This window comes from Eurosta solidaginis, chromosome 2, assembly GCF_040869045.1.
Source record: "Eurosta solidaginis isolate ZX-2024a chromosome 2, ASM4086904v1, whole genome shotgun sequence".
NCBI classification, from domain to species: Eukaryota; Metazoa; Arthropoda; class Insecta; order Diptera; family Tephritidae; genus Eurosta; species Eurosta solidaginis.
In genome coordinates this window covers 177539702-177563833 of record NC_090320.1, presented here as the reverse complement: position 1 = coordinate 177563833, position 24132 = coordinate 177539702, and the positions used below count along the sequence as shown (strand labels likewise).

The following is a 24132-nucleotide window of genomic DNA, read 5'->3' as shown; positions in this document are numbered from 1 at the left end:
CGCGCTAAAAGCCATTAGCACCAAGATAAATTGCGGTTTAAATCAAAACCCCCACCATAGAACAGTACTCGTTGCGCTAGACCTATCAAAAGCTTTTGATACGGTTAACCATAGCAACGTTACTGCAAGACTTGGAAGGGTCTACCCTTCCCTCAAATCTTAAAAGGTCGGCCACAAATTATCTGGGTGGCCGGCAGGTATCGGTACAATTTGGAAACGTAACATCAAAACCAAGAAGAATTAAACAAGGGGTGCCACAGGGTGGAGACCTGTCCCCACTTTTGTTTAACTTCTACATATCAAAGCTACCTTCGCAATCAAAAGGAGTCACGGTCGTTTCCTACGCCGATGACTGCACAATGGCCACAGGCCCAGGCCCACAGACCGATGAGCTTTGCAACAAAATAAACGGCTACCTCCCTGATCTCTCCAGTTTTTTCGCCTCGCGAATCCTGACATTATCACCGACTAAATCATCGACGACCTTATTTACAACATCGACGTCCCAAATGTCGACCATTTTGAACATCCACGTCAATGGCGCTAAGCTACAGACTGTTTTACACCCCAAAATCTTGGGTGTGACGTTTGATGAGGATCTACATTTTGTTAAGCATGCAGCCAATAGTTCCTGTTAAATACCCAGAAGCCTGGGCATCCCAACAGACATCTGATTGATGAGCCAATACCGCCCAGGGGCTTAAGGAGTCATCTCCGTAAGCATTATGACGAAATACGACACCTGCGAATACAGCCGTATGAAGCTAAAAAACACAAGCAAGTCCTTAGTGAACTCCACAAACAGGCGTCGGACCTCTATGCCAGGAATTGGCCGGTGAATCCTGTACTCAAAGAACAATACCCAAAACTAGCAGAAGAGGAACGCACTCTCCCTAGGGAAATGCGAGTCACTCTAGCTCAACTTCGATCTGGATACTGTTACAGGTTAAACTCTTACCTATCCAGAATCAACCCCGACATACAAAATATATGTCCTGCTTTTAATGTGTCCCCACATGACGCCAACCATCTCTTTAACTGTATTGTGGAGCCAACACCTCTAACAACCCTCTCAGTATGGTCCACCGCTATTGAAACGGCAAGTTTCCTTGGACTCCCGTTAGAGGATATTGATGACAACTTGTGATCGGTCGCACCTATTGGATGGGGCGAAGCACTGTTACAACAACAACAGCAAGCAGGTCCTCAGTGATATCCACAAACAGGCGATGGGCCTCTATGCCGGGAGTTACCCGGCGAATCCAGTACTTAAAGAAAAATACCCAGAACTAGCGGAGGAGAACGCACTCTCCCTAGGGAAACGCGCCACTTTAGCTCAACTTCGATCTGGGTACTATAACAGATTAAACTCTTACCAATCCAGAATCAACCCCAACATACAAAATTTAGGTATGCCTGTCGTAATAAGAGACCAAATACCAGATTCAAGGGGTTGTGTAGCGCAAACCTCTCAGGTTGCCTGCGCAATATATAGCTTCTCCAAACCCAATTGTCAACCTCACCTATCGGTGGCGAATTCTGTTTCATTAACAGCCGACCCCGAATTCCTCATGGATCTAGGGGGTGGGAGGGCGGTATGACCAAGAAGGTTGCATGTAGTCATAACAAATCGTTACCGATATGGTCGTGCTTGGTACCGGAACGTACCGGATCTGCATCCGGCAAAGGACCATCAACATCGATAACACTCCCCAAGGCCTTCCGGGATTATCCTTATCACTACAACAACAACAACAACAACAACATACATAAATGTATGTATGTCCTGCTTGCAATGTGTCCCCACATGACACCAACCATCTCTTCCATTGTAATGTGAAACCAACGCCTCTAACACCCCTCTCACTATGGTCCACCCTTATTGAAACAGCAAGTTTCCTTGGACTACCGTTAGAGGACACTGATGTCAATTTGTGATCGGTCGCACCTATTGGATGGGGCAAAGCACTGCTACAACAACAAAATGGGGTGATTCTCTACTCAGCAGCCGCAATGAACTGACTAAAAAATAAAAGAAATGGCTTATTAGACCTTTATATTCCGGCCTTGACCTTGACAAAATTGTTAAGCTTTTGTGCGGTGCTCCTACACAGGGAGTATTTACCTTTTTATTCTGAAATTTCGGAAAGCTTTTCCCCTTAAGTATTCATGGAAGTGTTCCGAATAAACCGTTAATTTAGAATATTCGGAAAGTTTGATAACACCTCGGGGTGTTTGTGCCTTGCACTCACCGGCGTCACCCCAAACCGTCGACTCGTAGGTGTTTTTACACCCTCCCTCCCTCATGTAGGGGCGGAGCCTCCTCGTGGTGGCACCTGGTAACGCTTCGGCGGCTAATTCGAGCGGCGACCTCTCTTCCCACTCTCCTCAACCCTATTTTCCCTTCTTCTTCCTTTTCCTTTTTCTCTCCCCTTCTCCTTAATGGGCTGGATCAAGGTGTTATACGACCCGTGCCGAGGATCAGCCTGGCTATAGGGCCAAGGGCCAATCTAGGCAGGAAAGGGCTGAGGGAAAATCCAGCCAGGGTATTTCAAAGGCCGGTACCTCTCGGGGAGGGGCCACCGACCGGGAGGCCCTTGGGGCGGCTGCCGCCCATCTCGTAGCTACCAGCACAGCTGCCACTCAGCGTCAAGCATCTGGCGGTTTGGCTGCTGGGGGCTCTATGGGTGTGGGGGGCCGGCTCTAGGGTCAAGGGAGTCAAAAAGCCCAGTCATCAGGACAAGCGCTGGGCTGCCCGGATCCTGCGTAGGAATGCCTCTTCGCCGATAAGGGAGGGGGAAGTTTCCGCGGAGGACTGGGCGAAGGCTCAGCGCGATCTTGCTTGGGCAAAGCAGATGTTGCCGGAGTTCAGGCCGGACTGGGTCGAGAGCGATGAAGGTTCGAAGCGCCAGCGGTCTATGGATGAATCCAACCCTACGGCGCCGAAAAGGGCCAAGATGCAGGGAGGTTGGACTCGGTCTTTCGCCGAAATAGCCAAGGATCGGCAGATCATTGGTGTTATGGACGAGAGCAGCGAAGATGGCAGGATCCCGAAACAGCAGTGGAAGTGGAGTGAGGCAGCGCTCGCTACTGTGGCCGCTAAGGTCAAAAAAGATAACCCTGGTCCGCCGCCGATGCGGGGTGGTTCCAGGGCAATATAAAACGAATTGCGTGTGACGACGCCAGGTCGGCGAAGCTTTATAAAACCGCCGTTTCGCTGATAGGGGAGGTGTATCCGGGCGCGCGCCTCAAGGTAGTGGAGGCGTGTGATATCCCCTCACGACCAAGGGCGAGAGCCTGGGTTCCAGTGACGCCAACGGACCCCGCTGATATCCTGGAACTGCTCCAGGAGTACAACCCGGGTCTACCGACCCAAAACTGGAAGGTGGTTAACGTGGAGAAGACTGAACGGGCCACGATGCAGATAGTCCTGCTGCTCGACAGCGCAAGCGTCGAAGCGTTGAAAAGGCAGGATTTCAGGGTAAGCTACGGCTTCAAAAATATAAGCCTTAAGGTTTATAAGGCTGACGTCGAAGCCTTGGTAAACCTTGCATCTCGTAAGGAGGTGGCTGAACTCCCCCCAGTGAAGACGAGATGGAGGTAGACGAGGGCGAAGAAGCTGGTGGCTATGCTTCGTCAGGTTCGAGCGGAAGCTTGGCTCTCAGAGGGTTATACTCTGAGGGTCAGCTTCTGGAGGATGGCGATTCCGACGCGACGCTCACGGAGGAGAGCACAAACAAGCAGTGATCCGGGTCCTCCAAATAAACCTGCATCACTACAAAGCAGCATCATCAGTCCAGGAGCCGTGGATCGCTGGCAATAGGATATGTGGCCTGCGGACAGCAACGTATAAGCTTTATAGCGCTCAGGAAAAGGGTAAGCCTCGCACATGTACATATATTGGCTAAGTCTACTCTTAATGTTTTTCTTCTACCCAATTATAGCGATGGGGATTTGACAGCGGTCAGCGTCGAAGTGCTAGGGAGGAGCTTTGAACTTGCCTCCGTCTACCTAGCGCACGATCACCAAGGCTCATTACCAACGGATAATTTCAAGGAGTTCGTGAGAGCGGCAAATCCACGAAACGATTTTATCCTACTCGGAGGCGACGCCAATGCTCATCACGCCCAGTGGGGCAGCAGAGATACAAATGACCGAGGTGAGTCTCTATTCAACTATCTGTTAGGCACTAATCTGAGTATATGTAATAGGGGAAATGATCCCACTTTCATTACGAGGAACCGCGAAGAGGTCCTTGACATAACACTGGTCACAGACTCTTTCAGTGACCTGATCGTTTCATGGAGGGTTCTAAAGGAGCACTCCTTTTCTGACCATAGATATATAAGTTTTTCTATATCGCAGGCGCACGCAAGTCCTAAGTATATACAAAATATTAGAAGAACTAACTGGGGCTACTATAAGAAGATTATAGGTAAAAAGCTATCCGAGGAGGTACGAGTCCCAGAAAGCGAGGAGGAGCTGGACGTGTTTGTAAACAATTTCAGTCAAAATTGCAGGAATGCTTTAGATAGGGCTTGCCCGGCTAAAAAGGTTTTGGAAACTCACAAACCACCATGGTGGTCGTCTGATCTTGATAAACTTAGGAAGTCATGCAGGGCGGCCTTCAATAAAGCAAAGCATGATGGACATGAATCCTCATGAGCTGCTTATAAAGCGAAGATATATATATATAAAAGCAATCCAGAATGGAAAGCGATCCTCCTGGAGGGATTTCTGCGGCAGGATTGAATCCGCATTCGCGGCCTCCCGGTTAAGGAAGGTGCTATCGAAATCTCCAACTCAACAAAGTTACGTCCAAAAGCCGGAAGGGCACTGGACGGACTCCAGCGCTGAAACCATAAACTTGCTAATGGATACGCACTTCCCAGCAAGTACGGGCGTGTCTTCAAGTATTGATCAGCTGATAAGCGAAATCACAGATGATAAAAGGATAGATTGGGCTTTACATACCTTCAAGCCCTATAAATCGCCGGGGCCGGATGGAGTTTTTCCGGCTCAGCTCCAGTATACTGCCGAACTTATAAGGCCCTGGATTAAAGGGATGTTTACAGGTTGTCTTAGGCTCAATTACGTACCAGTATCGTGGAGGGAAGTCAACGTGGTCTTTATCCCCAAAGCAGGAAAACCCTCCCACTCGAAAGACTTCTAGAGGACCACATCAGGTGGAGGATTGAGCCGTCGCTTCTTTCGCAAGCACAGCATGCCATACTAAGGGCAGGTCTACTGACACGGCCTTGCACTCACTGGTATCCGCTATCGAAAGGTCACTAGACCTCAAGGAATACACATTGGTGGCATTTCTAGATATAGCAGGTGCCTTCAACAACGTTCTCCCGGAGGTCATCACCTCGGCGCTGACCGATCTGGGGGTGGACGCGTGCCTGGTGGAGTTTATATACAATCTGCTTACGCGTAGGCAGATTAAAACTGAGCTAGGTGGATGCGTGATCCGCAGACCGGTCGGCAGAGGTACTCCGCAGGGAGGTGTTCTCTCTCCGCTACTTTGGGTGGTTACCGTCAACCAACTACTCCGCCTCATGGAATCGGAAGGTCACCAAGTGATCGCGTATGCAGATGACATCTGCGTCACCATGCGGGGGAAATTTCCGCAAACTCTTTGCAACCTAATGGAAGGGGCACTATCCAAAATCTCGCACTGGGCCACAGCCACAGGCTTGGAAGTCAACCCGGATAAAACCGAGCTTGTCCTCTTCACGAGGAGGTATAAGGTACCAAATCTAACACCGCCAAGAATTGGGGGTACGTTTTTAGCGTTTAGCGATCGAGTCAAGTATTTGGTAATAATTCTGGATAGAAAGCTATTATGGAGTGACCATATAGTGGAGCGATGCAAGAAGGCAGCAGCAGCGCTGTTCACCTGCAAGAGGGCAATTGGCACCTCCTGGGGATTCTCCCCCAAGGTGACTTACTGGATTTATACAGCCATTGTGCGCCCGATTCTTCTTTATGGTGCCTTGGTCTGGCGGCCTGCACTAGCTAAAACTACCTATCTTAAGACGCTTCAAAAGGTGCAACGGAGTTCGGAGCTCTACATCACCGGGGCTCTCGGCTCCACTCCATCTGAAGCACTCAACACAATGCTATACCTTCCACCTCTTGACCTGGTGGCGAAGGAAATAGCGGTCATCGCCACTCTACGCATAAGGGAAACAGGTCTCTGGTCAAATGGATCTAGTGGACACGCAACAATCCTGTGCACGAGCGCCCCAGTACCAATACCGGTGCGCACTGACTACTGCACGCCAAATAACGTCTTCGTTAGAAATTATAGTATATATATACCATCGCGACAGGACTGGAATACCAGACAACATACGGTACCGGGTGCCATCAACATATTCACGGATGGTTCTAAGCTTGACGGGAAGGTGGGAGCAGGCCTCTTTTCGCCGGATCTGGGTCTAGAGGTCTCTTTTCGCCTGTAGTATTTACCAAGCGGAAATGCTGGCGATACACAGGGCTGTGAACCATCTAGGGTCTATGCCTAAGGATGGTAAACGGGTGTTTATTTTCTCAGACAGCCAGGCCGCCTTATAGGCCCTGGACTTATTCGTCAACAACGCAAAGTCGGTCACTGAATGCCGCAGATCTCTTAACGAGATGGCTCAGCACTTCAGTATCAGCCTTATATGGGTACCTGGGCACAGGGATATCGAAGGCAATTGCAGGGCAGACGAGCTGGCCAGAAGAGGCACCACCGACGATATCCTTCCGGGAAATGATTCGGTAGGCATACCCATGGCCACTTTCAGGCTTCGTGTGAACACAAGCACTATAAGAATCGCAAATGGACTATGGTCAGCCATATCATCGTGTGTGACATCCAGGCAAACCTGGCCCTCATATGATAAGGGGCGCACAGAGCGCTTCTGATTTTAAACAAATCAGCTCTATCGTCCCTGATAAGGGTTCTAACAGGGCATTGCTTAATAGGCGCGCACGGTGCTAGAATGGGGGTAACGACCTTCGACTATTGTCGCAGCTGCAGATGTACAGAAGAGGAAGAGAGCGTCCAGCACCTTTTCTGTCACTGTCCAGCGCTTAGTAAGCGTAGGATGGATATCCTTGGTAAACCTTTTCTACATGACCTCGCTGAGGTCTCTTGCTATGAAGTAAAGGCTCTTGCAAAATTTATAATTTCCACGAGGTGGTTTGACCCGCTTTAGGCAGGGTAGGGGTCCTCTTTTGAGACCACGTAGGGTATTACAATGCGCCCATTGGGCTGTTACCATAGTTTTCAGCTCAGCCCTTGCAACCTAACCGAACCTAACCTTGATAATACCTCACGAGGTCCGAATATTCCAAATAGGTATATACATAATATTTTAAATATAAAATGATTCCAGAAATTTTTAAATGAAGACGAATGTTCCGAAGCCATTGGTATCCGACCTGCCTATACTTATTTCGCTCGAGCGTACCGCCGATTTCATCGTCACTGAAAAACGCACTTTAATAAACTTTAAAAGAGGAAAGTGGGATGAATACAAATCCTTTATAGACAACCGCTTTGCTGCCTTCCCTATTCCGATTGATGCTCGCCAAGGGGAGCGTGCTTTCCGTAAGGTCATCGAATCCGTCTCGGCTCGCTTCATTCCCGCCGGTAAAATTCCCGAAATCCGGCCTCAAATTTCCGGCGGAGGCCGCAAATGTTGCGAGAGAACGTGACTTTATAAGACAGCTCGATCCCGGCGACCCCCAAATAAGGGATATAAACCAACGCATCAGATTGCTTCTGGATGAACACAAGCGGGCTAAATGAGAGGAGCACCTAAGCGGTTGTAACCTCTCTGCCGGTGTAGGTAAGCTTTGGTCCACCGTAAAGTCCCTATCGAATCCATCTAAGTACAATGACAAAATGTCCATCGCCTTTAGCGATAAAGTGCTGTCGGATGCGAAACAATATGCGATCGCTTTCTGCCGACAATATATAATGCATTATACGGTCGACAAAGATAGACGGAGGGCCAACAGACACGCACATAAAAATAAATTCAGCGCGTCTCCAATTACCATCACCGCCAAAGAGGTTGACGATGCCATCGGTCATGTTAAAGCATCCAAAGCAGTGGACCCAGACGGCATAGCCATGCCGATGCTTAATAGCCTAGGGAAAAGGGTTTCAAATATTTAGCGCATGTCTTCAGCCTGTCCCTTTCCACATTTGTCATTCCCGAAAAATGGAAAATGGCCAGGGTGGTCCCGCTACTAAAGCGCGGGAAACCAGCTAATATAGAGGAGTCATATCGGCCGATATCTCTCCTATCGCCAGTAGCCAAGACGCTTGAATCCATTTTGCTCCCCTACTTCAAAGCAAATTTGCAGCTAGCCTGTCATCAGCATGGCTTTAGAAAAATCCATAGCACCACCACCGCGCTAAATGCCATTAGCACTCAGATAAATTGCGGTTTAAATCAAACCCCCACCATAGAACAGTACTCGTTGCGCTAGACCTATCAAAAGCTTTTGATACGGTCAACCATGGCACGTTACTGCAAGACCTGGAAGGGTCTACCCTTCCCCCATGTCTTAAAAGGTGGACCGCAAATTAGCTGGGTGGTCGGCAGGCATCGGTGCAATTTAGAAACGAAACTTCAAAACCAAGAAGAATTAAACATGGGGTGCCACAGGGTGGTGTCCTATCCCCACTTTTGTTTAACTTCTACATATCAAAGCTACCTTCGCCACCAGAAGGAGTTACTATCGTTCCCTACGGCGATGACTGCACAATAATGGCGACAGGCCCAGGCTCACAGATGTTGTTGTTGTTGTTGTTGTAGCGATAAGGTTGCTCCCCGAAGGCCTTGGGGAGTGTTATCGATGTGATGGTCCTTTGCCGGATAAAGTACTGGTACGCTCCGGTACCACAGCACCATTAAGGTGCTAGCCCGACCATCTCGGGAACGATTTATGTGGCCACTTTAAACCTTCAGGCCATTCCCCCCTCCCCACCCCCATGGGGAGCTTGTGGTCGCCAGAGCCTCGTCTGTTAGTGAAACAGGATTCGCCGCGGATAGGTGAGGTTGACAATTGGGTTCGGAGAAGCTATATATTGCGCTGGCAACCTGAAGGGTTGCGTTACACAACCCCTTGAATCTGGTATTTTAGTCGCCTCTTACGACAGGCATACCTACCGCGGGTATATTCTGATCCCCTAACCCGCTGGGGCTCACAGATCGATGAGCTTTGCAACAGAATAAACGGCTACCTCCCTGATCTCTCCAGTTTTTTCGCCTCGCGAAACCTGACATTATCACCGACTAAATCCTCCGCGACCATATTTACAACATGGACGTCCCAAATGTCGATCGATGGCACTACGCTGCCGACTGTCCTACACACCAAAATCTTGGGTGTGACGTTTGATCAGGATCTACATTTTGGTGAGCATCCAGCCGCAACTGTACCGAAAATCCAGAGCCGTAATAAAATCATCAAATCTCTTGCTGGCAGTACTTGGGGAAAATACAAAGAAACGCTCATTACCACTTACAAAGCAATTGGCTGACCGATTGCATGCTACGCGTCCCCTATATGGTCGCCAAGCCTAAAAACTACCCACTGGAAGAAGCTACAGTGCTGCCAAAATACTGCTCTCAGAACCGCCACGGGCTGTCTTCTTATGTCCCCAGAACACCATCTACATAATGAGGCGAGAATACTCCCCATCAGGGAGGGAAATGAGATGCTAACCAAACGGTTCCTGTTGAATACCCACAAACCTGGGCATCCTAACAGGCATCTGATTGATGAGGCAACACCGCCCAGGGTCTTAAGGAGCCTTCTCCGTAAGCATTATGAGGAAATACGGCACCTGAGAACTCATCCGTATGAAGCGAAAAAACACAAGCAGGTCCTCAGTGAACTCTACAAACAGGCGTTGGACCTTTATGCCAGGAATTGCCCGGTGAATCCAGTACACAAAGAACAATACCCAAAGCTTGCGGAAGAAGAACGCACACTCCCCAGGGAAACGCGAGTCACTCTAGCTCAACTTCGATCTGGATACTGTAACAGGTTAAACTCTTACCTATCCAGAATCAACCCCGACATGCAAAACATATGTCCTGCTTGTAACGTGTCCCCACATGACACCAACCATCTCTTCAATTGTATTGTGGAACCAACGCTTCTAACACACCTCTCAATATGGTCCACCCCTGTTGAAATCGCAAAGAAACAGCACAATTAACGGATGTCAATTCGATTTGGGACCAAAGGGATTGAATTGGTTCATAAACGCAATACAAAGCCATATAGCTCCAAAGATTCCGCAACCCAATCGTCAACCTCACCTACGCGAGCGGAATCCTGTTACATATATGAATGTATGAATGGCAAAGCAAACCTCTTGTGATTGAATCATGTAGAAGTATTACATATATCACTTTACCGGAATTTTTCCTCCCAAGCAACAACTTAAGCGATAGTTAGCTATGTATGTTTTAGGGTTCCTATTATTATACTCAGTTGAGCAGAGCTCACAGAGTATATTAACTTTGATTGGATAACGGTTGGTTGTACAGGTATAAAGGAATCGAGATAGATATAGACTTTCATATATCAAAATCATCAGTATCGAAAAAAAATTTGATTGAGCCATGTCCGTCCGTCTGTCCGTTAACACGATAACTTGAGTAAATTTTGAGGTATCTTGATGAAATTTAGTATGTAGGTTCCTGGGCACTCATCTCAGATCGCTATTTAAAATGAACGATATCGGACCATGCCCACTTTTTCGATATCGAAAATTTCGAAAAACGGAAAAAGTGCGATAATTCTTTACCAAAGACGGATAAAGCAGTGAAACTTGGTAGGTAAACACGGGAGTTAAGTTTTTCTACCCGTTCAAAAGTTCTCCGCGAAAAACAGTTTGAAACCGAGGTCGACTACAATAACCCGTCCAAAAAAGCGGAAAGAAAAATGAAAACACGCGTTTTGTCCTGTTATCAATAGTCCAAAGGCGGAAAAGTATTCGAATTATTGGAACCGAGGCAAAAACGCGTCTATTAATACTTCCCTCAACGGTTTTGGCCATGTTTTAGCAATCGTCCCCAGTAATAAAGTATCACAATTTGTTAATTAAAATTGTCCAAAACATATACATATTAAAAAGAGATGTAATTAAGTGCTCATTTGAAAGTAAATAAGGATATTTCTTTGTAATTTTGCAATAAAAATTTTACACAGTTTTCGTTAGCAGCTACTAAATTTTCTTGGACCTAAGAAGTACAACACTGCCAAATAGCATCCACACAAAAAACGAACAAGAACAAGCAATTTATCAGATGAGCGTGGCTGTGTATGTGCGTGCTGCTACATATCCTACTTGTAGACCTGTACAATGGACAAAGAGACTTTAGAGTTTATAAGAAAGCAACCATGGCGCAACGATACAAGGTGGCAGCATGGGACAGCTGATTATAAACTTTTTTTATTTGAATTGATACATCAACTTCCGACGCAGTACGATTTTGACATTTGTCCATCGAATTTACAAAAACAAAGTACATCAAACTTTTATTTATGTTTGTAGGTATGTCGCCATGCTGCCACCTTGTATCGTTCCGCCATGAAAGCAACATCCATGGTTCAACTATATACAGGTTGGCTCATCTGTAAAGCAACAAAATATGTCTGTTCAAATTGTCAAAATCTGTGTTTTGGTGTTGGTGCGAATGGTATGGAATGGAAACATAAAACTTAGCAGTTTTTGTATGTGTAAGTAAAATGTTGCCAATGTGGTCGGTTTCGTTTTGAGTTTGCCATCTCCTTTTGACAATCCCTTCGACCATGCAATGACATAAATAAAATCAGCTGATGAGATGAGCCAACCTGTACCTAATTGAACCATGGCAACATCAAAGAAGAACATTCGAGATAGGTGTTAAGAGAGCCTTCTTCTGTGATATGAGAACCTTACGATTCTTGGTAAAGTTGCAGGTGAGAGCAAGAGCATGAGCATCCCAGCAGGAAATTAAAGTTAAACAGACAACGTGCATTTATTAAAAACAGTTTTATGAAACTTTTTTGGAAAGTATGATTTTTGATTCAGAATTATCATTAAGTTGTAGTGGCTTCCAAAGGCAACCGATATTTTTTACATGTAAATGCACTTGAAACTTGGTTTGTCGAAGTGGATTGGCACGCAAATAGCGCAAAAATAAAATCATATAATAAAAATGTATATTGCCGAAACCAGAGAGGCCCTTAATGCTTAAAAAATATGCGTCTGACTTAAAAAAAAAAAGAAATATTCATTCATATTAATTTTTTGACTGTTTTGCTAAATTCCTTTCAACATTCTATAGTAATTTTTTACTTATAAAAAATCTATAAGGGTAAATATCTGCCTTAAACATGTTTAATGAGTTAATTACGAGAAGCCTGCCTTAACAATTGCGTTTCCCATAATAATATTTCTTACAGGGAATCTTGACATTTGTGCGACAGCCGTACGCAGTGTTTATTCTTTACTGTCTCGCTCATTGTACAGGTTTACAAGTATGATATGTATGAGAGGGAAACAATTTCTTTCCCTTTCTAACACACGGCAGTTTGACACTTCGGTCAGTGTCAAACTAGCGTGGAACCCAGTGGAACCTGCGTGGAACATGAGTTTTGACACTGAACGAAGTGTCAAAATTACCAGGGTTGCTTCGTCGAAAGCGACACAGGGAAGCAAAAAAGGGATCGGAATAGCAGATATGGGTTGCTGTGATGGTAAATTTTTTTGAACGAATTTAGTAGGAAATTTTAAGTGCAGCCGTATGGGTCCTTCAGAAAAATATAAAAAAAGTCTTCAATAGGGGTATCTGAGGACGCGTAGTTATTTCAGAATTAAGAATACAAACACGTGAGTGAAGCTTTTTTACCCGTTCAAAAGTTCTCCGCGAAAAACAGTTTGGTACCGAGGTCGACTGCAATAACCCGTCCAAAAAAGCGGAAAGAAAAATGAATAGACGCGTTTTGTCCTGTTGTCAATAGTCCGAAGAGAAAAAGTATTCGAATTATTGGAAGCGAGGCCAAAACGCGTCTATTAATACCTCCCCCGACGGTTTTGGTCGTGTTTTAGCAATCGTCCCCGGTAATAAAGTATCACAATTTGTTAATTAAAATTGTTCAAAATATATGGTTATTAAAGAGAGATGTACTTAAGTGTTCGCTTGAAAGTAAATAAGTATATTTTTTTGTAATATAAGAAAAAAAAATTTTAAGCAGTTTTCGATAGCAGCTACTAAACTTTTTTTGTCCTAAGAAGTACAACAGTGCCAAATAGCATCCACAAAAAAAAACGAACAAGAACAAGCATTTTATCAGGTGAGCGTGGCTGTGTATGTGCGTGCTGCTACATATCCTACTTGTAGACCTGTACAATGACCAAAAACGCCACTCGCTGATGGCAGATTTGAGCGCATAATGGATGAGCAAAGAGTCGCAATAATTGAAGAGCTGGCGGTAATAATGAAAAAAACAATAAACGATTTCGAAGAGAGGGTAATGCAGAAAATAGGTGTTGACTGCGGAGATTGCAAACCTTAAGCGGAGCATAACAACAATTCAAGGTAGGGTGACTGCACTAGAAAATATGAATAGTGACATTGCGCGGTGAAATTGTGGCTGCACGTAGTCAACTTAACGAGCTTGAGAGCAATGCAGTCGCCACTGATATGATAATTAATGGTATTCCGTATGCTGGCGAAGAGAGTTTGCCTGATTTATTTGCCAAGATATGCGAAGCAATAAATCTAATGGTGCAAACAGAGAAGTTTTGCAAATATTAAAAAAATTTAACAAATCCAAAATCTCTATTTATTTGCAAGAACATACTTTCACTCTTTTATTTATGGGGCATGAATTCATTCGCACTTTTCGATTACTTCAATTCTTAGAGGGACTTCGTGATACCCCAGTCGTGACGCTTCCCAAGGCAGTCGGTTCTATGTACCGGAGTGACTCGGAATTTTTCCCGACAAAGGAATGTCATTTCAGTGTAACCCCATTTAATTTGTTGTGTCCCTCCCACAAATTGTCATCCTCCAAGCAGCTCCTTGCAGCGGGACTGCTCCATTCTCTCCTGCTGCGGGAAGGTATCGAACCAACTCCCGACCCCTGTCCCGGGAAGTGGTTTTGCTGCGTTTTTCGGAAAAGAATCTTTTTAGGACGGTGATACTCCTGTCATCGGACAGGTTGTTCTGGGCTAGATCCCAAAACCCGACGTCCCCGTAACTTCTATAAATCTTTTGTGACTCCTTGCTCTTCTTCCCCCTGTTGTTGTTGTTGTAGCAATGCTCGCCCCCCCTAATAGCCGCGACCGATCACAAATTGTCATCAATATCCTCTAACGGGAGTCCAAGGAAACTTGCCGTTTCAACAGGGGTGGACCATAAGGAAAGGGGTGTTAGAGGCGTTGGTTCCACATTACAATTAAAGAGATGGTTGGTGTCATGTGGGGACACATTGCAAGCGGGGCATACATTTTGTATGTCGGGGTTGATTCTGGATAGGTAAGAGTTTAACCTGTTACAGTATCCAGAACGAAGTTGAGCAAGAGTGACACGCGTTTCCCTGGGGAGTATGCGTTCCTCTTCCGCGGGTTCTGGATATTTTTCTTCAAGTACTGGATTCACCGGGCAATTCCCGACATAAAGGTCCGACGCCTGTCTATGGAGTTCACCAAGGACCTGCTTGTGTTTTTTCGCTTCATACGGCTGGGTTGTCAGGTGCCGTATTTCCTCAAAATGCTTACGGAGATGACTCCTTAGGCCCCTAGGCGGTGCTGGTTCGTCAATCAGATGTCTGTTGGGATGCCCAGGTTACTGGGTATTCAACAGAAACTGTTTGGTCAGCATCTCATTTCTCTCCCTGATGGCGAGTATTCTCGCCTCATTATGCAGATGGTGTTCTGGGGACATAAGAAGACAGCCCGTGGCGATTCTGAGAGCAGTATTTTGGCAGGCCTGTAGTTTCTTCCAGTGGGTAGTTTTTAGGCTTGGTGACCATATGGGTGACGCCTAGCACGTAATCGGCTGGCTAATTGCTTTGTATGTGGTCATGAGCGTTTCTTTATCTTTTCCCCAGGTACTGCCAGCAAGGGATTTGAGGATTTTATTACGGCTCTGAATTCTCGGAACAATTGCGGTTGCGTGCGCACCAAAATGTAGATCCTGATCAAACGTCACACCCAAGATTTTGGGGTGTAGGACAGTCGGTAGCGTAGTGCCATCGACGTGGATGTTCAATATGGTCGACATTTGGGGCGTCCATGTTGTAAATAAGGTCGCGGAAGATTTAGTCGGTGACAATGCCAGGTTTCGCGAGGCGAAAAAACTGGAGAGATCAGGGAGATAGCCGTTTATTTTATTGCATAGCTCATCGATCTCTGGGCCTGGGCCTGTGGCCATTATTGTGCAGTCATCGGCGTAGGAAACGATTGTGACTCCTTCCGGTGGTGAAGGTAGCTTAGATATGTAGAAATTAAACAAAAGTGGGGATAGGACACCACCCTGTGGCACCCCTTGTTTAATTCTCCTTGGTTTTGATGTTTCGATTCTGAATTGCACCGATGCCTGCCGACCACCCAGATAATTTGCGGTCCAGCTTTTAAGACATGGGGGAAGGGTAGACCCTTCCAGGTCTTGCAGTAATGAGCCATGGTTGACCGTATCAAAGGCTTTTGATAGGTCTAGCGCTACGAGTACTGTTCTATGGTGGGGGTATTGATTCAAACCGCAATTTATCTGGGTGCTAATGACATTTAGCGCGGAGGTTGTGCTATAGAGTTTTCTGAAGCCATGCTGATGAGGGGCTAGCTGCAAATGTGCTTGGAAATAAGGGAGCAAAATGGCTTCAAGCGTCTTTGCCACTGGCGATAGGAGAGATATCAGACGATATGACTCACCTACGTAAGCTGGTTTCCCAGGCTTTAGTAGCGGGACCACCTTGGCCATTTTCCATTTCTCGGGTATGGCAAAGGTGGAGAGGGACAGGTTGAAGACATGCGCTAAATATTTGAAACCCTCTTTCCCTAGGTTTTTAAGCATCGGCATGGCTATGCCGTCTGGGCCCACTGCTTTGGATGGTTTAGCGCGACCAATGGCGTCCTCAACCTCTCTAGCGGTGATGGTGATTGGTAACGCGCTGAATTTGTGTTTATGTGCGTGTCTATTGGCTCTCCGTCTATCTTTGTCGACCGTAGGATGCATTATATATTGTCGGCAGAAAGCGCTCGCGCATTTTTCCGCATCCGACAGCACCTTATCGCCAAAGGCGATGGAAACTTTGTCTTTGTGCTTAGTCGGATTCGATAGGGACTTTACGGTGGACCAAAGTTTACCTACACCGGTAGAGAGGTTACAACCTCTTAGGTGCTCTTCCCATTTCGCCCGCTTGTGTTCGTCCACAAGCAATCTGATGCGTTGGTTTATATCCCTTATTTGGGGGTCGCCTGGATCAAGCTGTCTTATAAGGTCACGTTCCCTCGCTAAGCTCGCGACCTCCGCCGGGAAGTGGGCCGGATTTCGGGAATTCTCCCGGCGGGAATGAAATGTGCCGAGGCGGATTCAATGACCTACGGAAGGCACGCTCCCCTTGGCGGGCATCAGTCGGGATAGGGAGGGCAGCAAAGCTGCTGTCTGTTGCAGATTTATATTCTTCCCACTTTCCTTTTCTGAAGTTTATGAAAGTGCGTTTTTCGGTGACGATGAAGTCGGCGGTACGCTCGAACGAAATAAGTATGGGCAGGTGGTCGGATGCCAATGTTACCATCGGCTGCCAGTTGACGCAGTTTACGAGTTCTGCGCTCACGATTGAGATATCTGGCGAGCTATGACAGCTTCCTACCATACGTGTGGGGGCGTCTCCGTTTATTGTGCAGAACGTCGTTTCTTCTATTTGATCCGCCAACATCTCACCCCTACTGTCCGCCCGCAAGTTTGAATGCCATAGGTCGTGATGGGCATTGAAATCGCCGAAGATAATGCGATTGTTGCCAGTGAGTAAGGCCTCGATTTTAGGGCGGTATCCACTGGGGCAACAGGTGACAGGAGGGATGTAGATTTTGATGATTTCTAGATTTTCATCGCCTGACCGGACAGATAGGCCTTGATGTTCTAAGACATTGTCCCTGCGGTCGATGCCAGGATCAAATATATGATATTGCACAGAGTGGTGTATAATAAACGCGAGGCCGCCTCCATTTCCGCTCTCGCGGTCCTTCCTGTGGACATTATACCCAGAGCAGGTCTGCAATGCAGATCTTGCTGTGAGTTTAGTCTCTTGAATCGCAGCAATGCGGATGTTGTGCCGCTTCATGAAATCGACTATCTCCGTAATCTTCCCAGTTAGTCCATTACAGTTTAACTGCAGAATTCTGAAGTGCATGAGGGGTGACGCCGCCACTCTAGGGGTAAGTGAGGGGTGACTACGCCTAGGTTGTGGAAGGCCAGGACGCAATTGCTGTTGTGGCCTTGGGACTGGGCGCCCTTGGGCAAGCATTGGGGTACCCGGATGATTTGGGTTAGCGACCTGGCAACATGGCGCGATGAAACCCGTCGAGGGGTTGCCGTCGCGGAGACCAGAACATCTAGGAAAGTGGCACCACCCAAGGCAGGAGCTGCATTGAGCGGATGTCGCAAACCTATATATTCTGTGCTGGCAGACGGTGCAAACGGAGGTAGGGACTAAGAGTCTGTTTCCCTGACCTGCACGATTGCTGCCAGAAAAGAGGGGGGGGGGGGGGGGGGGGGGGAGAAGAAGACGGGGCAGGGGCTGATGCTCAGCATTGCTACCAGCTCTACTACGAAGGTAGTAGTTATGAGTGGTATCAGCTGTTTGAGTTGTTGGCGCCGTGGGGCGCGAGCAGCAGCGGGTACTTGTTGTGGCTTGCTGAGCAGCGAGGCTGCTGGAAGGTAGTGGAGGGGCGCTTAGGCGTAGACTACGGGACGCCCTTGGGCGTGAGCAGCAAGGAGCCACAAAAGATTTATAAAAGTTACGTGGACGTCGGGTTTTGGGATCAAGCCCAGAACAACCTGTCCGATGAAACCATCCCTTGCACGAGACACACTGAACAGAGTATGACCGTCCTAAAAAGATTCTTTTCTGGCAAATGCAGCAAAACCATTTCTCAGGACCGGGGTCAGGAGACGGACCCGGATTGGGTTTCGATACCTTCCCGGAGTAAGAGAATATGTAGCAGTCCTGCTGCAAGGAGCTGCTGGGAGGATGACAATTTGTGGGAGGGACGAAACAAGTTAAATGGGGCAGTGTGACAATCCTTGGTCGGGAAAAATCCCGAGTCGCTCCGGTACATAGAACCGACTGCCTTGGGCCCTCTTTTCCGGCAGCAATCATGTAGGGCAGGGAAACAGACTCTAGTCCCTACCACCTTTTGCACCGTTTGCCGGCACAGAATATATATGTATATGTTTGCGACATCCGCCCAATGCAGTTTCTGTCTTGGACGGTGCCACTTTCCTAGATGTTCTGGTCTCCGCGACGGCAACCCCCCGACGGGCTTCATTGCGCCATGTTGCCAGGCCGCAAACCCAAATAAACCCGGGTACCCCAATGCTTACTCAGGGACGTCCAGTTCCAGGGCCACAACAGCAATTGCGTCCTAGCCTTTCACAACTTAGGCGTAGTCACCCGTCACTTACCCCCTAGAGTGACGAAGTCTCCCCCGCTGCACTTCAGAATTCTGCAGTTAAACTGTAGGGGATTAACTGGGAAGATCACGGAGATAGTCGATTTCATGAAGCGGCACAACATCCGCATTGCTGCGATTCAAGAGAATAAACTCACAGTAAGATCTGCTCTGCAGACCTGTTCTGGGTATAGTGACCACAGAAAAGATCGTGAGAGCGGAAATGGAGGCGGGTTCGCGTTTATCATACCCCACTCAGTCCAAAATCATATATTTGATCCCGACATCGGCCGCAGGGACAGTGTCTTAGAACGTCGCTTATCTGTCCGGTCAGGCGATGTTAACCTAGACATCATCAACATCTACATCCCGCCTGCCACCTGTTGCCCAGTGGATACCGCCCTAATATTAGCGATTTCAATGCCCATCACGAGATATCTTATTCAAACCTGCAGGCGGACAGCAGGGGTGAGATGTTAGCGGATCAAATAGAAGAAACGACATTCTGTACTATAAAAAGACGCCCCCACTCGTATGGTAAGAAGGCGTCACAGTTCGCCAGATATGTATATCAATCGTGAGCGAAAGACTAGTAAACTGCGTCACTGGCAGCCGATGGTAACATTTGCACCCAACCACCTGCCAATACTTATTTCTCTCGAACGTACCGCCGACTTCATCGTTACCGAAAAACGCATTTTCATAAACTTTCAAAAAGGAAAGTGGGGTGAATACAAATCCTTTATATACAGCCGCTTTGCTGCCCTCCCTATCCCGACTGATGCTCGCCAAGAGGAGCGTGCTTTCCGCAGTCATTGAATCCGCCTCGGCTCGCTTTATTGGCGCCGGAAGAATTCCTGAAATTCGGCCCCATTTTCCGGCGGAGGCCGCAAATCTAGCGAGAGAACGTGACTTTATAACACAGCTCGATCCCGGCGACCCCAAATAAGGGATATAAACCAACGCATCAGATTGCTTGTGGATGAACACAAGCGGGCGAAATGGGAGGAGCAACTACGTAGTTGTAACGTCTCTGCCGGTGTGGGTGAGCTTTAGTCCACCGTAAATCCCCTATCGAATCCGTCCAAACACAATGACAAAATTTCCATCGCCTTTGGCGATAAAGTGCTGTCTACAATGCGAAAAAATGTGCGAGCGCTCTTTGCCGACAATGTATAATGCATTCCACGGTTGGCAAGGCTAGACGGAGGGCCAACAGACGCGCACATAAACATAAATTCAGCGCTTCCCCAATTACCATCACCGCCAAAGAGGTTGAGGATCCCATCGGTTGTGCTAAACCATCCAAAGCAGTGGGCCCAGACGGCATAGCCATGCCGATGCTTAATAGCCTAAGGAAAGAGGGTTTCAAATATTTAGCGCATGTCTTCAACCTGTATCTTTCCACCTTTGTCATTCCCGAAAAATGGAAAATGGCTAAGGTGGTCCCTCTACTAAAGCCTGGGAAACCAGCTAACATAGGAGACTCATATCGCCCAATGTATCTCCTATCACCAGTAGCCAAGACGATTGAAGCCATTTTGCTCCCCTATTTCAAAGCAAATTTGCAACTAGCCTGTCATCAGCATGGCTTTAGAAAACTTCATAGCACTACCACCGCGCTAAATGCCATTAGCACTCAGATAAATTCCATAGAACAGTACTCGTTGCGCTAGACCTATCAAAAGCTTTTGATACGGTCAACCATGGCACGGTACCGCAAGACTTGGAAGGGTCTACCCTTCCCTCAAATCTTAAAAGGTGCACCGCAAATTATCTGGCCGGCAAGCATCGGTATAATTTAGAAACGTAACATTAAAACCAAGAAGAATTAAACTAGGGGTGCCACAGGGTGGTGTCCTATCCCCACTTCTGTTTAACTTCTATATATCAAAGCTGCATTCTATTGTTTCCTACACCGATGACTGCATAATAATGGCCACAGACCCAGGCCCACAGATCGATGAGCTTTGCAACAAAATAACTGGCGACCCCAAGCTCCTCATGGAACTACGGGGTGAAGAGGGCGGGATGGCCTAGAAGGTTTAATGTAGTCGAGATGGTCGGGCTAGTACCTTAATGCTGCTTTGTTACTGGAACGTGCGGATCTATATCCGGCAAAGAACCATCAACATCGATCACTCCCCAAAAGACTTTGGGGAGTGTCTTTATCTTTAATACAACAGCACCAACAACAACTTGGTTAAAATATAAAGAAACGTGGCTAACCACGAACCACGTACTATGTTCCAGTTTTGTCGCGGTTCTAAACTTTTACACTAAAATTCCTCTGGGATGATACAATTCTATTTAGCATCTAGGCTGCCTTTACCGACGTTTCAAACAATGTGCACTAATGGAAATTTTGCCACTTTTAACCAATAATACTCCGGTATTTTATAACTAACTTACATATAAATCCTCGTGGTCCTTGTTGAACAACTTTCATACAAAAGGACCCAGGCATGTGTGATTCATCGGTATTGCATTCAATAGGGATGTGCTCTGTACGATTAAATGGCTTGTAGGCCCCACAACTGTCGTAACCTTTTCGATCCTGATCCGAGGAGCACTGATAACATCTTATAGCTAGTGAACCTGCATATACATATATCAGTTAGCATTTAAGCCACACCCATGCATTCATGTAAAGCATTATTTATTAAGAAAAGTAGTAACATGTCTTACCGCAAGCATAAAGAACAAACACGAGCAATACAGGAATAATAGCCCTCGGCATTTCTTTTGATATTTATGTACAGCAGTCTCACTTGTAAAACCTACTTATAATCAAATACAATTTATGTTATTGAATATCAATCATTGTAAACCTTTCCAAGTAGCGCAACTAACAGCTGATCGCTCAAAATTACCACACCCACAAACATGACTAATGGCCATGTTACGAAAAGTTTAAAGAAATTCTAAAATTTGCTAAACAGTCTAGTTGTTGTTGTTGTTGTAGCAATGCTCGCCCCACCTAATAGCCGCGACCGATCACAAATTGTCATCAATATCCTCTAACGGGAGTCCAAGGAAACTTGCCGTTTCAACAGGGGTGAACCATAAGGAAAGGGGTTTTAGAGGCGTTGGTTCCACATTACAATTAAAGAGATGGTTGGTGTCATGTGGGGACACATTGCAAGCAGGGCATACATTTTGTATGTCGGGGTTGATTCTGGATAGGTAAGAGTTTAACCTGTTACAGTATCCAGAACGAAGTTGAGCAAGAGTGACACGCGTTTCCCTGGGGAGTATGCGTTCCTCTTCTGCGAGTTCTGAATATTTTTCTTTAAGTACTGGATTCACCGGGCAATTCCCGACATAAAGGTCCGACGCCTGTCTATTGAGTTCACCAAGGACCTGCTTGTGTTTTTCCGCTTCATACGGCTGGGTTCTCAGGTGCCGTATTTCCTCAAAATGCTTACGGAGATGACTCCTTAGACCCCTAGGCGGTGCTGGTTCGTCAATCACATGTCTGTTGTGATGCCCAGGTTTCTGGGTATTCAACAGAAACTGTTTGGTCAGCATCTCATTTCTCTCCCTGATGGCGAGTATTCTCGCCTCATTATGCAGATGGTGTTCTGGGGACATAAGAAGACAGCCCGTGGCGATTCTGAAAGCAGTATTTTGGCAGGCCTGTAGTTTCTTCCAGTGGGTGGTTTTTAGGCTTGGCGACCATATGGGTGACGCGTAGCACGTAATCGGCTGGCTAATTGCTTTGTATGTGGTCAAGAGCGTTTCTTTATCTTTTCCCCAGGTACTGCCAGCAAGGGATTTGAGGATTTTATTACGGCTCTGAATTCTTGGAACAATTGCGATTGCGTGCGCACCAAAATGTAGATCCTGATCAAACGTCACACCCAAGATTTTGGGGTGTATGACAGTCGGTAGCGTAGTGCCATCGACGTGGATGTTCAATATGGTCGACATTTGGGGCGTCCATGTTGTAAATAAGTTCGCGGAAGATTTAGTCGGTGACAATGCCAGGTTTCGCGAGGCGAAAAAACTGGGGAGATCATGGAGATAGCCGTTTATTTTATTGCATAGCTCATCGATCTTTGGGCCTGGGCCTGTGGCCATTATTGTGCAGTCATCGGCGTAGGAAACGATTGTGACTCCTTCCGGTGGTGAAGGTAGCTTAGATATGTAGAAATTAAACAAAAGCGGGGATAGGACACCACCCTGTGGCACCCCTTGTTTAATTCTCCTATGGGGATAATGAATCTATGAGTTTAAGGCTTTTAGGTGTTTACTTTAATTCATTTTTGTAAATGCTTACTACACTAAGACAATTTAATTCATTTGCATGTTATTTACTAAAAGTAAGAAAATATGAACAATTTTTGTTGTTATATCGGCCTACTGATTTTAAGATCGCGGGTTCGAATCGAGCTCAAGGCCTAACAATAATTTTTTATCATTATTATTGTTATGATAAATTTTTTCTTAATTGAAAAAATTTTTAAATTAGAATAGAAGAAAGAAAAAATTTAGACAACTGCCAAAGCTCGTTGTATAGATCCATTTCGGGAACTGCTAAATTCCTTCATCGGCAACGTTTAGGCGCCGCTGCTATAACCATTCAGCCATCACAACAAAAAAAAAAAAAAAAAAAAAAAAAAAAAAAAAAAAAAAAAACCGCTGTGATGGCTGAATGGTTATAGCAGCGGCGCCTAAACGTTGCCGATGAAGGAATTTAGCAGTTCCCGAAATGGATCTATACAACGAGCTTTGGCAGTTGTCTAAATTTTTTCTTTCTTCTATTCTAATTTAAAAATTTTTTCAATTAAGAAAAAATTTATCATAACAATAATAATGATAAAAAATTATTGTTAGGCCTTGAGCTCGATTCGAACCCCCGATCGTAAGAAAATATGGTTATTTAATAAAGGTATAATTTAATGTGAATATTTGGTGTCGATTTTAAATGCGCGTGCCGGCGTTTCGATGACGAGATGATATAAGAATATAGATTGAAAACTTTTTCTTCTTTTTGCCAAGTGCACTTGTATTTCGTTTTGTTTCGTTCTTTCGCTTTTGCTGGGCTACTAGCGTAGTTCGATTGTTTAGGTTGCCACAGAGGTCCCCCCAGACTTTACGTCCTGAAACGGACGGGAAGTCTTATTTTGCGACCGCGGCTGTTAGTAGGCGTTTCATTTGTGGTGATCGTCGATGAGGTGGTCGCTTGGGTTGAATTCTGAGCGATTGGAATCGTTTGAGATGGGATGTCTGGTTTATCTGATGATGGTGTTGCTGCAGCTCCTTGGGTTGAGCTTTGTGGTGTTATGACTGTCGGCGATTGCGTATGTTGTTGTTCTACTTCCATAAATGCGGGTTTTAATCTATCTATAGATATGTTTACTCGATTGTGATTTATTTCGACGTTAAAATACTTTGGGTGTTTAGAAATTACGAGGTACGGGCCATCGTACGGCGGTTGG

The 24132-nt window shown here is 46.3% G+C and overlaps 1 protein-coding gene across 3 annotated transcripts in view; it reads right to left on the bottom strand.

Annotated features, from left to right (window-relative positions):
• The window catches only part of LOC137240354 (UPAR/Ly6 domain-containing protein crok), a 140033-nt gene extending 118459 nt beyond the window's left edge, over positions 1-21574 (bottom strand). For 2 of the 3 annotated variants that reach the window (XR_010949704.1, XM_067766468.1), the window contains exons 1-2: positions 21377-21567; positions 21101-21286 (exon numbers count right to left, since the gene is read on the bottom strand). Coding sequence is in view for 2 of the 3 variants with exons in the window: in XM_067766468.1 (XP_067622569.1) it covers positions 21101-21286; positions 21377-21428 (238 nt within the window). In the remaining variant the exon portion in view is untranslated. Of the gene's footprint in view, positions 1-21100; positions 21287-21376 lie in introns of all 3 variants that reach the window. The other variant, XM_067766469.1, reaches the window with a different exon arrangement.
• Positions 21575-24132: the final 2558 nt, after the last annotated feature.